Consider the following 15096-nt stretch of genomic DNA (forward strand, 5'->3'; position numbering starts at 1 on the left):
GCCTCTACCACGGTTACGCGCAGCGCAGGGAGCAGATGCGGGCCTCGATTAGCACAGACGCACTGGGCGTGGAGCGAGCGCAGAGCCGCAAGCAGCAAGGCTATCGTGACAATGTGGAGAGATTACTTTGTTGTCCTCGGTGGGTACTGCGGCGTAAGGGTACAAGAGGTTAGGGGCCGGTAGATGGCAGTCGCCAAACTTGGCACCGCCTGTGTTGGTACTCGGTAGGCGTCTACTGGGACGGATGCAGATGCAGCTTGGAGCCAGCACTGGTTACAGCAGAGAGATGCAGGATCGACGTCGAGAGAAGCATTTGCTGCGCCCGCCCGAGTGCATGTGTTGTGTTGTTATGCTATTTCTGGGCGGAGGTCAAACACGATAGCTCTCGCTCCACGCCTAGCTCGTCGCCCAACGCCAGGCCGCTGTCGTGGGGTAGGTTTTCCTTCGGGACAATGCGTCCACCCTGTTTCTGCGGTATTCCTTGTCTTAATCCATACCTGTCAAAGAAATACCTCAGGAGGCACGGATTTCTCTTCGTCTCTGCCTGCCTCAATCTCACAAGATTGCGCTCCAGCTCTATCCATTCATCAGGGTCTCAACGAGCTTAGCCGGACACCAGCCTTGCTTGCTCATTAGGCCGCTCGACCCAGGCGCGGCACTACATCATCGGGCCCACCCTGCCTACTAACTCCTTTGTCTTAGTCCAACGGCAGGCAGTCCACTCACTTGAGCTGAGCGCTGCGAATTCTACCGACACATGAAACTCACACCCGTAGACAACTGTGCACTTTGTAGTCTCCGTGCGGCTTGTTGAGTTGGCTACCGGACGTGGTCTGACTGCGCTTGGTTGCTGGGTAAGCGTCCCTCAGCCAATAGCATCGCGGCTGATTAGTCACCCTTCGGCCGCTTACTCGTGATCCGCTTCAACTTTCCCTCGCTTGACTGGTGACTGCTTGCTGCTTGACGAACCTGGTCTACGGATTGCGTTAGCCAAATCTGGCTCAAGGAATCTGGTCCCGAAACATCCCTCAACCTGCGCAACTCCACTCCCGACATCTCTCGCAATGGCGTACAAACGGCCGCGCGCGCCTTCCCCGACCAACGCGCAAAAGCGCTCTCGCGGCGGACCGACAACCTACATCTCCCTAGGCACCGGGCTTCCCGAAGAAGAGGCCGATGATGGCGCTTTCGTGCCCGTGTGGAAGCAGACAGTGACGGACGAGCGAGGTCGTCGAAGACTCCACGGCGCATTCACTGGAGGTTTCAGTGCAGGGTAAGTTTCCGAGCCATACCTTGACGAACGCAAGACTTCTTGACTATGCTAAGATACTTTAATACAGTTGGATCTAAAGAAGGATGGACCCCGAAGACTTTCGTTTCCTCGCGCGCAAACCGCAACAAAGACCAGCCCAATGGCCCGACCCAACGAGCCGAAGATTTCATGGACGAGGAGGATCTGGCAGCAGCAGCCGAGTCGCGCCAGCTGGAGACAGCACAGAATTTTGCCGGCATAGGCGAAGCTGGACGAGCGAATGACGATGGACTTTTCGGCCTGTTTGTGACCCAGGAGGAGACAATGGGCGTCAAGATTGCGCAGAAGATGGGCTGGCGACGAGATCAGGGCATTGGTCGCAAGGTGCGCCGGAATGCTGACCTGGAAGATGGCGCATCCGATTCCAAGGACGACGCAGCTCATATGTTTGCGCCCCAAGATGCTCGGATTATGACTTTGCCACGAGAAGAGGTCCGTCGCAAAGGTCTGGGATACACATCAGAAGCTCGCTTGGGTGCTGTGGAAGAAGAAGCTGCGGATCGTTCATCCAAGTTCGACCTGCATTATCTTGAAGGTCCGAAGAAGGCATCCACTGTAAAGAAGCCTGCGCTGAAGAAGTCTTCTTTTGGCGTTGGCGTGCTCAACGATACCGGCTCGGACGACGAAGACCCATACGAACTAGGTCCAAAGATCACCTTCAACAAGACCATAGGCAAGGAAAAGAAGGGGAAGAAGCCCAGCAAGTTTGCCAAAGCTGGAGCAGGAGAGAAGCATGTCTTTGTCTCGAAGAAGGGTTCGTCCAAAGCTTTGGTCACGCTGAGCAGGCCATCTATAGATGGGAGATCTCCGTTGAGTGGCTTCACATTTGCGGCCGGTCTCACCGAACTCACCAGCAAGCCTAAATATCCTCCACCGAAGATACCTCCAGGTTGGAAATCTTCCAAAAGTGCCACTCCGACTTCAGAGTCGAAAGACTACCAATCTGTAGCAGACGCAGCGAAAGCATCAACGTTGGATGCTAAAGGGCGTTCGGCACTCTTAGGGGAGAAAGCTTTGCCCGGAAAGTCCATCTTCGACTTCATACCCAAGGACGCCCGAGATCGGTTGGCTGCGTTATCTGGTAAAGCCGATCTGCCCCAGGGCCTGGGAGAAGCTGCTCCTGAAGGACATTTGCCCGCAAGCAAAGCCCAACCAAAAGATCTGTGGAGTCTCGTGCCTACTCTCGATAAGAGCGTGGCAGCCGCGGCCCTCGCCAAGGGTGTGACGGGCTGGATGCCTTATGCTGAGGACATGCAGAAGCGTGCACGTTATGTCGGCTTCCTAGAGTTGAAAGCAGGGCTGAAGGAGGACTTGCCAGAACGAAGGGAGGGCGTATCAGTCTCAGACTGGATCAAAGAGTTACAGGAGTTTGCACATGCTGCAGAAGTCTTCAAACCCACAACTGGCATTATGGCCTCCCGATTCACATCTGCGTCCTCCTCGATCCTGAACGGAAGTGATGGTGGAGCAGCGAATGCGAATCTCTTACGACAGCCAGCCGCAAAGCCAGAAGATCCCGCAGAGCAGGCGGCGAAGCTAGGCATGTACGGTCCCATGACTCGAAGTAGTTTCCCCTTCTACCCTTCGCGACTCCTGTGCAAGCGCTTCAACGTCAAGCCCCCACCAGACATGCCACCGGAGTTTGATGCTGGTGAAAGCCACTTCAAATCGCAGACTGAAGAAGCTGTGTCCAAGTCGGCTATGGAGAAGCTGCAACACGAGTTCTTGACTAATGGTCCTGCTCTCCAGCGGCCGGCTTGGATGGGTCAGGCATCGGAAACGGCTGTCCCAGCTGCAGCTATGGCTACGGAACAGAGCGAGCATGCGGCTGTGGATGTGGAAAAGAATGATGCCCTTTCGAATGAACGGGCGTCTGAAGATGTTTTCAAGGCTATCTTTGGAGACGACGATGATGATGAGGACTGATGGAGGACTGCGTTCACTCTCACATATTGCATCACCGAATACATGATTGCTAGGCTTCTGGAGTCATGTCTGGGATGTATGGAGCGATGTATGATAGGATTGAGAAATTGCTTCTTCGTAATATTGATTAAGATTAAGATCAAGATAATGCGACATATGAATGCGTTTCTGGCCAGTTGTTCTAATTTGGACAACGGACTTTCGAATCACGATGCTAATAATGTCTACGGAGTTCATGAGTTCATCAAGGATGTATCGTTGATAGACGCGGTACCAGACGCAAGCGAGAATATCACCGACTCGCCGAGGCTCGGAACATGTCGTCATGACACTTTTTCGCGTGAGACCGACAGACACGTTGTTACTCTCTCACCCTAATATCTACGGCCGGACTCCCAGGGCTGTTACCATGATGCGTATTGCAGCTTCGGATCTCTTAGAATAGAAATTGATCACTCGACGCCTCGGCAATGTCAGATGGCGCCCGCGGAAAGCGCTCGTCGTCCTATTGTAAGTGGAAAGAGCGAGGAGCATAATTGCTATTGCAAGAGCTAGCGGATCGCACCTACTAACATCCGCGCAGTCCATTTCTTCGCCGGCCTGAACTCAGGCATTCTGTCTGCAGTCCTCCTCCAACCCGCCGACCTCCTCAAGACCCGCGTCCAACAATCCCGCTCGAGCACCCTCCTCGGTACCATCCAGTCGATAGCGAGCGGACCCAACCCAATACGTCAGTTCTGGAGGGGCACATTACCAAGTACCCTACGCACAGGGTTTGGCTCTGCCATATACTTTTCAAGTCTCAACGCGTTGCGACATAGAGCGAGTCTGGTCGCGGCGGGCAGCAGCGATGCAGCAGTCAAAGGCGCGGAGCACTCGAGCTCTCTGCCTAAACTGAGCAACACCGCGAATCTGGCGACCGGGGCTTTCGCGCGGACATGGGCGGGCTTCATTATGATGCCGATAACCGTGCTGAAAGTGCGGTACGAGAGTAGCTTGTACTCGTACAATTCGCTCTTCACCGCATCTCGAGACATCTTCCGAACAGAAGGACTCAAAGGATTCTTTGCTGGTTTCGGCGCCACAGCAGTCCGCGATGCACCCTACGCTGGTCTCTATGTCCTCTTCTACGAGCAGTCGAAACGGAAACTATCTAGTCTCGCAACCAAGATTGAAGAGACGTCCGGCACTGCCACCAAATTATCTACCAGCACATCCGCGGGGATAAACTTCATCTCGGGTGTTGCTGCAGCGGGGCTGGGGACGACTATTACGAACCCCTTCGATGCTATCAAAACGCGCATACAGCTTATGCCTCACCAATACGTCAATATGGTACAGGCGAGCAAGAAGATGCTTGCGGAGGAAGGCATGCGTAGCTTGTTTGATGGACTTGGTATTAGGATTGCGAGAAAGGCAATGAGCAGTGCGCTTGCCTGGACGGTCTATGAGGAGCTGATTCGACGAGCGGAGACTCTGAAGGAAGTCGTCGAGGAGAAGATATGATTAGGAATTTTACGACTTAAGCGTTTCGTTCCCTTCGCCATCATCTGATGACTACGAATTGTACGATACTTGAATAGCCGGCGTTCGCTGGCGCCGACATTCGGCTAGACACCTCTTCGCTCACATGCACATTGGAGTGTTCAAATGGAAATAACGATCTGCATCTTAACGTCTCTCACGGAATACCTATCTCGTCAAAGTTCACAGCCATCTAAAATATACGCCGAAAAGTCTGGAATTCCGGCCCCGGGACCTGGACTGGAAAGGTGCGGCTGAAGGGCTGTGGCTATTGAAGTCGATCTGGCGCAAATCTAACCGAAAACGCAGCCCCGGGCACATGAAGGCTTACTCCGATCAGCTTGTTGGTCACGATACCTCGGCGGGTCGCACGCGAGCGGAGCTGTTTCATGAGGCGCTGAAGCATGCAGAACATGTGTCTTGGAGCGCGCGTCAAAGGAACGTCGACAAAGAGGAGTACCCACGAAGTTGATTTCCAGAGATGACCGGTTTGCTTGACGGCAGGGCTGTACACTAACCAGGCTTACTAGATATGTCAGTTCCGCCTTCGCAGCCTAGAGTAGAAGGAGGCATTGGCGTCTTGGTTAGTGTCACTTTTAGACGCTGGACGTACCCCACCAAACCATCACCATTCCGTGCCGCTAGCTGGAGAGACCGAAGGATGTAGGGCAAAGCCGTCGCAAGAATCGCACACCACAGCGCTACAACGGCGCAGAGGAGATGCGGGCATGTGGACGGCCTCCTACACTATCGTTGATAGGCCAAATATGCGTTCCGGCTGATATGTGTCCACCAGACCAGGCGCATAAGAAAGCCGCTAGTGATCAGGCAGCTTTCAGCCCCCATTCCAGCAAGAGGGGCGCAATTCCTTCAAGTTCTGCTGCAGCCGCACTTTTGCTGACATTTCTGGTTTCTTACGTTACCTTCTCTTTATACCGTGTCACCTCTGCTGCTGTGCCGCCCCCTCAGTGTCGACCCCGCTCTGTGTGTCCACGCCGCAACTGAGACCAACCCGAAGGTTTTGGTTTGATTGCTCTGCTTTGTCCTCACCTCAAATTTCAGACTGAACAGTCGGGATAGTTTTTCTACTTTTCATCCGTCTTTTCAGCCTCTTCGCCCACTATGCCACGAGCATCCGACTGGGACTCGACGGATGATGAATGGTACAATCGGAAAGTCACAAAGGACACTGTGAACATTCACACTCGTCATGTCCCTGCCCCCGCACCCCGACCCCCACCGCGGAGAGTCCAAGACGACGAGGTCTATCGTCCTGACTACGGTCGTCGCACGACAGAGTTTCTGGCTCCAGAAGTGCACTATACAACCGGTCTCCATCGAACTCGCTCACAAGGCCATGCGCCTGCTCCCAACGTGACAATCTACAACACCAGTCACCTGGATAACGATAGCCACCCCCATGTACGCACTGAGCAGAAGGGTCAAGACGCCAGTCCCCGGGGCCGACGCATGCCTGGTGGGTTTGAGGACCTGGAAGATAATATCGCTGCGCTGCGAGCAGACATAAAGAAAGAGCACCGGTCGCGCTCTAGGCACGAATATGAGCATCAACGTGCTCCCGAGCCGAACTACGAAGACAAGATCAAGTTGACACTTGCTGAGCAACGCCTTAGAGATCTCGAAGATAGGCTTGAGAGGGAGCGTCAGGAGCGATACCATCATCATTCGCCAGATCGTAGTTACGAGGACAAAGTTAAGTTGACACTTGCTGAGCAGCGGCTTCGGGACGCTGAACAGCAACTCGAAAGGGAAAGACGTCATCACTCGTCAGATGGCTACAAAGATAAGGTACAAGAGGCACTATTGCAACAACGCCTTGATGAAGCCGATGAGAAGGCTGAACGAGAACGTTGGGAGAAGGAAACGGAGAGACGGGAGGAATTGGCCAGGCGCGGGGTTGAGCTTGAGTTCATCCATGATAGAAGGGACCGTGAGCTAGAAGCGGAAAACATCAAGAGAATAGAGGAGAGTATGCGTCGCGATTGGGAGTTGAAGCGAGAGAGGGAAGACCGAGACCGCGAGCGACGCGATATCGACGAGGAGAGGAAGAAAGCTCAAATTATCGCCGAGAACAGGGCGAAGATGTCCAGAGAGCAAAGGGAGGCTGAGGAACAGCGCGACAAGATGCTTGCCAAACTAGAGAGGGAGCAGAGAGAACAGGATGACGAACGCAAGCGGATTCTCGCCGAGGCCAAGCTCAAGCAAGCCAGGGAGCAACGTGAGGCCGAGGAACAGCGTGAGAAGATTCTTTCTGATATGGAGAAGAAGAAGAAGCGAGAGAACGAAGAACGCGCGCGCATCATTGCGGAGAACACGGCTAAGCTTGAGAAGGAGGCACGTGAGCGTGAACTCAAGGAAAAGGCATTCGAAGAAGAGCGCAAGCGAATCATCGCTGACAACGAAGCCAAAGTAGCTAAACAGGCAAGAGAGGCAAAGGAAGCTCAACAGCGTGCTGTCGATGAATACCAACGGAAGAAGGCCAAAGAAGAGGCCGAAGCTCAAGCAGAGAAAGACCGTATCATCTATGAGTACGAGCGCAAGAAGATTCTCGACGCCGACAAGGAAAAGAGAGCAAAGGAGGAGCTCATAATGAAGCTCAAACTCGAAGAGGAAGAGCGAAAGCGCAAAGAAAAGGAAGAATTCGACGCCTTCACGCGAAAGCAGCAAGCTGCAGAAGAAGCAGAGAAGCGGAAGAAAGAGGCCCAGGAGAAGGAGCTCGAGGAGACAATGCGCAAGCGACTCGCTCAATTTGGCTTCCAAGACAACCAGATCCAGGCGCTCGTCAACCCGGACAAGCAGAGAGAGCTCCAGGCGGGTATGATGCCTAACCATCCTCTCCATCCAATCGCTCCTCCTGCGCCTCCGCCACCACCGCACCACCACCACTCCCATTCTCACTCGCACTCTTCTTCGCATCAAATCGCTATTGCGCCGCCACCTACCTACGCCAAGGTACACAGAAGCCATCTCGACGTCGAGACGCTGCACTACTACGACATCCCATATGAATACGACGTTGTAAGTCCCCATCCACCAACCCTATACTCTGCTACCAAGTACTATACTAACATCACACCCAGAACCCCGAATACATCATCGTCCTCCGCGAAATGTCCCAACGCGAAACCGACATCCTCTTCGAGCATACCCGTCGTCTGCGCACTGGACACGGTAGCAAGTTGTTTATTGAATCGGAAGGGAGGGATAGACATGGTAAGAAGGAGTATGCTTTTGTGAGGAAGAAGTCGAGGTCCAGGTCGAGGAGTGTGGTTGGGGGTTCGTCTAGTCGGGCGAATGTTAGTTTGGGGGAGATGTTTTTTAGGTAGGGTTCTTTGATGAGCTCATGGTTGGTAGGTAGTGTTTTGAAGGAGTTGGGTCTCTTTGCTTATGACGACATATACCAATCTTCTCTGTAGGATTTTATACATATACATAGGTACCTTCGCTCGGTTGTTCTGTTACGTAGTTCTCTATGTATGAGTTTGGCTTATTGTTGATCTCGATGTCAACTCATGTGACTTCACCTGTCTACATCGCTAGAAATGCTGTGTAACACTTTGCGCATGTCTTCTGCGTCTCAACGAATTCCAGCTCTTCACCGGTCTTGTGCTACATCGGTTCAGATTTACCCCTTCTGGACAGAACGTGCTGGAATTTCAGACAATCTCGGCTCGAAGACAAGCGACTTCATTGATGCCACGCGCGGTATTACCGACTGCCGCTCTCACAGGATTTTGGAAGTGAAGAGTGTAGCACGTGCTTGTGCGTCATCCATGGATCGCACCTGCCTGACAGCTCTAGGGCTGACGCGTGGGGCCCACTCACGCCTCTTGCCTCGGCATGCGGTCGGCTTCTGATCTCCGGGAACATGACGCTCAGTTGCCGCAACACCATCACTTCGACCAACTCTCACTCACTTTCCTTGTAGCATGCGTTGATACCCCTCTTAGTGTACTTTTACTCCTTCTTGATTCAGCATGGCGGAGCTTTGCGGGCCTTCAAATGCCCTGCAAAACTTCCAGAAGCACACGACCGTAGACCGGACGCTTCAGCAGGACCGCTTGGTGGGCAGACATTCACCGGCGCAGGTGTGTGCTTATTCTCGAAACTTGCGCTTCGCCATATTGACGGTAGCAGGGCTTTAGATCATCTCCGGGACCAAATGTAGGCGCGTTAGATAACGAGTTTGAAGCCTTTCAAGCTGGGGGCCGGCCTCTTCCAACACAAAACTTCCAACCTTTCGATCCACGATTCGCGCAACCTCCTCCCCAGTTTGCGCAAGCGTCACAGGCACCCGACTGGGCGGCCGACTTTCAACGCTTGAATGTTAGCAGTCCGCCGCCACAGACGTTTCAGCAACAGCGACAGCAGCCCGCGAGCGCAGCGTCAGCATGGCATCAGGACTTCTTGAGGCAGCAGGCTCCGGTCGCACAGGCGCCTGCGTTACAGCAAACCCCGTATGGAGGCATGTCGGGATACAACATGGGTGGATTTGGTGGACAAGCATACATGCAGACCCCGACTTTCCAGAACGCCCAAGTCTCAGAGGTCGCGCAAGGGAAGCAGCGCGCCCAGGACGACGTACCGGCTTTCGACGAGGCGGCCTTTGAACAAGCATTTGCGCAGGCGCAACAAGACATGATGGAGACGGCAGAAGCAGAGCAAGTACACACACAGCCAGCGCAAGAGGCGCTGGATCTGGACCGGCCGGGTGAGATGGATCCTCTTCTTCAACGGATACGAGAAACGCGGCCAGGTGTGTAGTGTCCGTCAAACCACCTACGAGTGCTGACTGTGAGCTTAGCTGTCTACTCCGCCATCCAGGTCTGGAGCGAAACCGGTCTCGGGCGAACCGACGAAGCAGTAGCATATCTAGAGAACATGGATCGCTTAGAGAAGAGCGGTACTCTGGTACAGGATGCGAACGAAGGGAAATGGATCGTCGACTCGCTCCAAAGAATCGTGAATCGCGATGCCCCTCAAGAAGTCAAGACGCGCGCCGAAGAGCTCATCAAAGCCATCAACCAACGCCTCATGTCACAATACCCGCTCGGATCGCGTGTTCAGATGAGCGAAGAGCAAATATGGCAGGATCTAGAAGCAGCAGGATACATGAGAACACCAGAGCCGCTCCAACACTTCGAGCAGAAACCAGAAGAAGAGCAGAAGCAAGAACAACCGCCAAGAAACGAAGACGACGAGATGGCGGCAACAGCAGGCCGACTGCTAGAGCGCGTAGCAGATAACACAAGCGAGAAGTTCCAAAACTCACAATTTCTGGGATTAATGCGCCGTCTGCGCGACCGCGAAGTAAGAGTACAAGAAGACAAGATCGTCGAAGTCGATGCCAGCGCACAACAGTCGCAGCAGCCCACAAACACAATGACCACACCCCAAACCACCATCTCCCAACAACCATCGCAATCACAACCACCCTCATCAACGCAAATCCCCGAAATCGACCCCACAATCCTCTCCCACGCCGCCACCGACTTCGAAACCCCAATCTACTACGGCGAAGAACCACAGCAACCATCTCAGCAGTATGCCCAGCCTCCTCCTCCTTCCTCCCCACACAAACCTCTCAGGGAGTCCCTAATAACTGATGAGATTTCAGAACAATATAGATACTACAATGTCCATGCCGCATATCACCGGTGAGACGATGTTTACGGAGCCACGGCGTTTTATCCCACGGCACGAGCAGGATGAGGATCTTTGGAGGGATGTTGTGGTGCCGGGGAGGGATCCGGTGACGAAGGGGAGGGGGTCTGGGTAGATGGTCGTGGTTTGGGAGGGGTTTGGTGGGGTATGCAGAGGAGATGGGATGTAGAAGAATAGTTGTTATATCAAGCGCTGTTCTGCTGTTTTATCATCACAAGGGCGGCTGTCTAAGGTGCACCTGAAGTGGCCGTATCATAAACTGCTGTATGCGGCACGAAGCAATGACAATGTAATACAAGCAAATCACCTAGAAGCCTATGTTGCTGTTATTTCTTTCTAGCCGCCTCATTTTCAAGACAACTGCATCTCGGAATCTGACCTGACGCGACGTACGTGTCGATAGCAGCCACGGGATGTCTCAATACGGTATGTCTCATTGACCGCCGATTTGTCACGCTCCATTGTGCAAAGGCTCCGTTTGCACCTTTACCTAGGCAGCCACATACGTCCTTCTCGCTTATGATTGACAGAATCGCAACTGTGGCTTCAACTGTTTCCAATACCTACGATACCCTACGAACGCGCGCCAACATGGCCCCCACAGACACCAAGAAACGCAAGCGCAGGTCTTACGAGAACAAGGCACTGATCATCGAACAATTGGGCTTCTGACGAAAGCAAGCGTTCGACGACTGGCGCGCGAGTGATGTAGTGAAGCCACATTAGGAAAGATTCAGTAAACACTTCTTGGACTCGCCTTTCTTCGAATACGACAAGCAAAGTGGAGAGTTCAAGCGTGTGTACACTCAGATCATCAATGGCGAGAAGTGCGACGCGATGGCATTATCCACCCGCACCAACCGTCAATACACTACCGATATTGACTGGCATGCATGGCTTTTGTATTGCCTTGTCGACCAAAAAACGAAGAGTAGAGATGGTTGCTTCCATGCAACGGGGCTTGAGAGATGCATATATAGCTTACGATAGTATCCGATAGTAAATGGAATACATTGCAATACATCAACGATGTGGATCTCTCTTTCGGCTCATACTAGAGACTGAATTTAGTAGCTTGCTCATATGCCTGCAAGCAAGTCCACCACCCGATTTTCACGTTCGAATGCGATGCTCCAGATATGGGTCTCACCATTAAATGATCTTGCCGTGGTAGATGGGTGAACTCAATAAATGAGTCGGTCTAACAAATCAGTAAAGTAACATGGTATAATACACAACAAGAAATCTAGTCTTAGCCTCTTCAACCCAACAATGAAACATCTCCAAGTCCCAACCACCCTCAAAAGTCCAAAAGACTCCTTCCAGGAACAACGACCGCAGTATTGGGAACCGCCAGATCCTTAGCCGGTTCTGCCTTCGGTACACTGAACCCATACTCCGCCTCCCAATCGTCTTCGTAATCGCTCTCATCCTCTGAATCCCAATCGCTTTCCTCGCTGTTATCCTCATAGTCGCGCTCACTCCAACCATCGCTATCATCATCCGCCTCTCCCTCCTCATCTTCATCCACCCAATCCGCATCATCCTGGTCATCGCCATCGTTCTCAAAGTCGCGTGTAGAAACCTTGACCTTACTGATGACTGGTATATCCAGAAACCTATGACAGCTTAAATCCTCTAGCTCTCCAGTGAGCAGCTCTGTGCCAGCTGTGATGCCTAGTCCATTTTTCTTGCCTGTTTCTGTGCGCTCGAAATCGAGTTGCACAATGGCCGGTTCGCCCCAGCTGTTGGTGTGGTTGAAGCGCAGTACGCGCAATGTATCCCATAGTGGTATTGGCTTTGAGGTGAGAAGCTGCTGGATGGCGTTGGCGTGGCTTCGTTTGCTGTGATGCACGTATAGTGCCTCCAATCCACTCAGCGCTGTGAGCATGGCTTCCATACGTTTGCCGTAGTTGTCGTCGATTGTGCCTTCGCTCATCTTCAGGTATTTGACGGTCGACGCGTAGGTGGGATTTGAGGTGACAGTGCGTAGGAACAGATCCCAACGCGTGTTGGCGATTGTTAAGCTGATGTTCTTCGCAATGTGTACGGAGGAAATGCGATTGAGTGAGTGCGCCGTCAATGAAAGGTTGATGATATGGCGATAGAGTGTTGGCTGCTGGCCTTCTTCAACATCATTGACACTGGGCCGATCGGGCGCAAGGTATACGGATATTAGATGGAGGACTGGGTCGGGGAGGGACGATAAAGTGACGAGCGACATGTTTGCGGTAAGAGACGAGGTTGCGAGGTATTTGCGACAAATTTGTAGACTGAGGTGTTGGGTTTGGAGGAAAAAGAGGCGAGGTGGGTATATATTGGAGAGACGCGTCTCGATGATGTAGACGCGCCGAAATGGCGCTAAGTTAGAGATGGTGTGGCGCGTGCACCCCCTAGACAGAAGAATGCGAAATGGCGTGGTCTTCTTCCCGGGATATAGGCGAAGTGCCGGTGATGGCAACAGCAGCAAAAGTCGATACTGTGAATGCCCTCTCGGCAAATCAAATCCTATTGCATTGCCATAATATGTTGACCCAAACGCCGCGCTATGCATGTTGAAAATCAATCACGTCCTACCCTCGCTCATAACTTGACTTTCTTCACAGGCTTTTGTTCCGCTGTCGCGTCGTCCTTCTTCCGCTTGAAGATGCTCTGGCTCTTCATCTGACCAAGTCCGGCCTTGTTCGCTGGTGCAGCCTTTGCTTTCAACCCAAAACTGAGCTTGACAGGCGCTGCATCAGCCTTTGGCTCCGTAGCATCGGTCTTCTCATCTCCTTGTGTTTGTTCGTCGGCAGGCGATTCAGCCTTCTTCTCTTCCGTTGGGGACGCTCCTTCGGCTGGTGGAGTAACCTGCTGTTGTACTGCTGCTTGTGCCGCCGCTCGTTTTGCCTCGATAGCCTTCTTAGCCTCGACTTCTTCTTGTGCACGCTTCGCCATCTTCTTCAGCATCTTGTCTTCGCCCGCACCGCTTCGTGCCTCAGCAGCCTCCATCTCTGCGATCTCGTTGCGCCTGTTCAAAGCCGCGACAGAGGTGTCTCTCCAAGCAATCATCAATCCGTCTTTTTCGTCTTCCTTGACATGACAGATGCCCTCGCGCCCCAGGTGTTTGGCGAACTCGGTGAGCGAACTCCACTTAGTAGCGTTCATGTGAACGTGTTCCTTGTCTCGAATATACTCGTTGTAGAACTTGTTGACGCCGATCCACTTCTCGTTGTGTGCTGTCCGCAGAAGATTGACGAAATCCCTTTGGAAGTCGTTGCTGAAGCCTTGAATGTACTTCTTAGGGTCCTCGCCGACAACTTGCAGGTTTCGGACATGGCCCTCGCTCTGAACGTGGCATTTGAAGCCGTTGGCGTCGCGACATTGCTTCTGGCACGGCTCACACCACCAGCGCAAGCGCTGCAAGCCCTTTGACTTCATCTTGTTGGCCACCCATTTTGTACTGCCCGCTTCAGCCTTGCCCATGGTTGTGGTTGTGGTGGTGTCGACGGTGATTTGGCGTAGAGGGTAATGCGGTTACGAGACGGTCGCCGCGCGTACGGTGTGAAATCACAGCGGATCTCGAGGATATTGCCGTATAGTCGTGTAGGTTTCGTATAGGTAGCCGCGATGCGTGGGGCGGAAGGTCGTATGGTGATTGAAGATTGGCGTGAATTCGCAAGACTCGTAGGGCTGCTCAAGTGGCTGACTAAAGAGATCGCCACCCGCGGCTGCGCTAGCGCTAGGTAGGATTGGGTCCACTGCGCACATGGGTACGCACGGCACGTTGTTCATTCACTAGAACACTGTGCATCCAAGAATCTATCTTCGACCTTCCAAGGATAGTGTCATCGAAGACGTATGGCATAGAATAAATTCTGAAATGGTTGGAAAACCACCAACATCGGTGGGTATCTAATTTACCACGAGCGCTGTCCAAACGCACGATGTAGGACTGAGCATACATTAATATGCTGAACATATGTCATCAAGCAGACACTTCACTTCTGGCGTTTCTGGGTATTTGATAGGTGAAGGTGGGCGTGCAGGCTTTTGCCAGCTTCTACATAGACCAATCTCACCTTTACATACCTATATTGCCCACATCATGATAGATCCTTTTACACCTAACCGTCACTGAGACTTTGAGTTACTCGATAACCTCAAACTCCCACACTACAGGACACCGAAACAAACGCCCGACAAGAAGGTATGTATTCGGTGGCTACGAGCAGTCCCAAGATCGTTGTTGACCTAGACAGCAATCGGATATTATCCTTCCGGAAAGCCTCGCAGCCACGATCAGCTGCAGATGGCGCAAAGCAGCTCTGCCATTACCTCCAGACAGCGAAAGCGCTCAGTGCGCAAGCAGTATGAAGACAGAGGCAAGATCGTCGCCTCTCTCGGGTACTCCTATACTGATCCCGCTTTTGACGAGTGGCGAGAATCATCTTTGGTCAAGCCGTGGTGGGACACTTTCGTCAGGAAGTATCTGGATACAAATCTCTACAAGCCTGTGAATAATGCCCCCGCCTTCGACGGGCTCTATTCATACGTCAGGAGTGGCTTTTGGCAAAGGCAGTCTCCGAATTACACCAACGAGACGAACTGGCATGCATGGTTGTTATACAAAATTGTCGAGGAGAACAGTGGCGACCGTGACGGGTGCT

At 52.8% G+C, this 15096-nt stretch overlaps 6 protein-coding genes across 6 annotated transcripts; 4 read left to right on the forward strand and 2 right to left on the reverse strand.

Annotated features, from left to right (window-relative positions):
• Positions 1 to 1064: 1064 nt before the first annotated feature.
• On the forward strand, positions 1065 to 3238 carry J4E93_007834 (uncharacterized protein; the record flags this gene model as incomplete). Its single annotated transcript, XM_049345738.1, has 2 exons — positions 1065 to 1273; positions 1327 to 3238. 2 exons carry the CDS (start codon positions 1065 to 1067, stop codon positions 3236 to 3238), a joined length of 2121 nt encoding a protein of 706 aa, XP_049197265.1.
• A 470-nt stretch (positions 3239 to 3708) lies between these two features.
• On the forward strand, positions 3709 to 4744 carry J4E93_007835 (uncharacterized protein; the record flags this gene model as incomplete). The annotated part of the gene is made up of 2 exons (XM_049345739.1): positions 3709 to 3748; positions 3822 to 4744. 2 exons carry the CDS (start codon positions 3709 to 3711, stop codon positions 4742 to 4744), a joined length of 963 nt encoding a protein of 320 aa, XP_049197266.1.
• A 1140-nt stretch (positions 4745 to 5884) lies between these two features.
• J4E93_007836 (uncharacterized protein) lies at positions 5885 to 8109 on the forward strand (the record flags this gene model as incomplete). Its single annotated transcript, XM_049345740.1, has 2 exons — positions 5885 to 7801; positions 7864 to 8109. 2 exons carry the CDS (start codon positions 5885 to 5887, stop codon positions 8107 to 8109), a joined length of 2163 nt encoding a protein of 720 aa, XP_049197267.1.
• Positions 8110 to 8760: 651 nt separating this feature from the next.
• J4E93_007837 (uncharacterized protein) lies at positions 8761 to 10444 on the forward strand (the record flags this gene model as incomplete). The annotated part of the gene is made up of 3 exons (XM_049345741.1): positions 8761 to 8871; positions 8921 to 9539; positions 9588 to 10444. The coding sequence occupies 3 exons, from the start codon at positions 8761 to 8763 to the stop codon at positions 10442 to 10444; spliced, it is 1587 nt and encodes a 528-aa protein (XP_049197268.1).
• Positions 10445 to 11747: 1303 nt separating this feature from the next.
• Positions 11748 to 12671, reverse strand: J4E93_007838 (uncharacterized protein; the record flags this gene model as incomplete). The annotated part of the gene is made up of 1 exon (XM_049345742.1): positions 11748 to 12671. The coding sequence occupies one exon, from the start codon at positions 12669 to 12671 to the stop codon at positions 11748 to 11750; it is 924 nt and encodes a 307-aa protein (XP_049197269.1).
• A 359-nt stretch (positions 12672 to 13030) lies between these two features.
• J4E93_007839 (uncharacterized protein) lies at positions 13031 to 13912 on the reverse strand (the record flags this gene model as incomplete). The annotated part of the gene is made up of 1 exon (XM_049345743.1): positions 13031 to 13912. The coding sequence occupies one exon, from the start codon at positions 13910 to 13912 to the stop codon at positions 13031 to 13033; it is 882 nt and encodes a 293-aa protein (XP_049197270.1).
• Between the last annotated feature and the right edge of the window lie 1184 nt (positions 13913 to 15096).

The sequence above is a fragment of the Alternaria ventricosa genome (genome assembly GCF_023758065.1).
Source record: "Alternaria ventricosa strain BMP 2768 chromosome Unknown scaffold_14, whole genome shotgun sequence".
Taxonomy (NCBI): Eukaryota; Fungi; Ascomycota; class Dothideomycetes; order Pleosporales; family Pleosporaceae; genus Alternaria; species Alternaria ventricosa.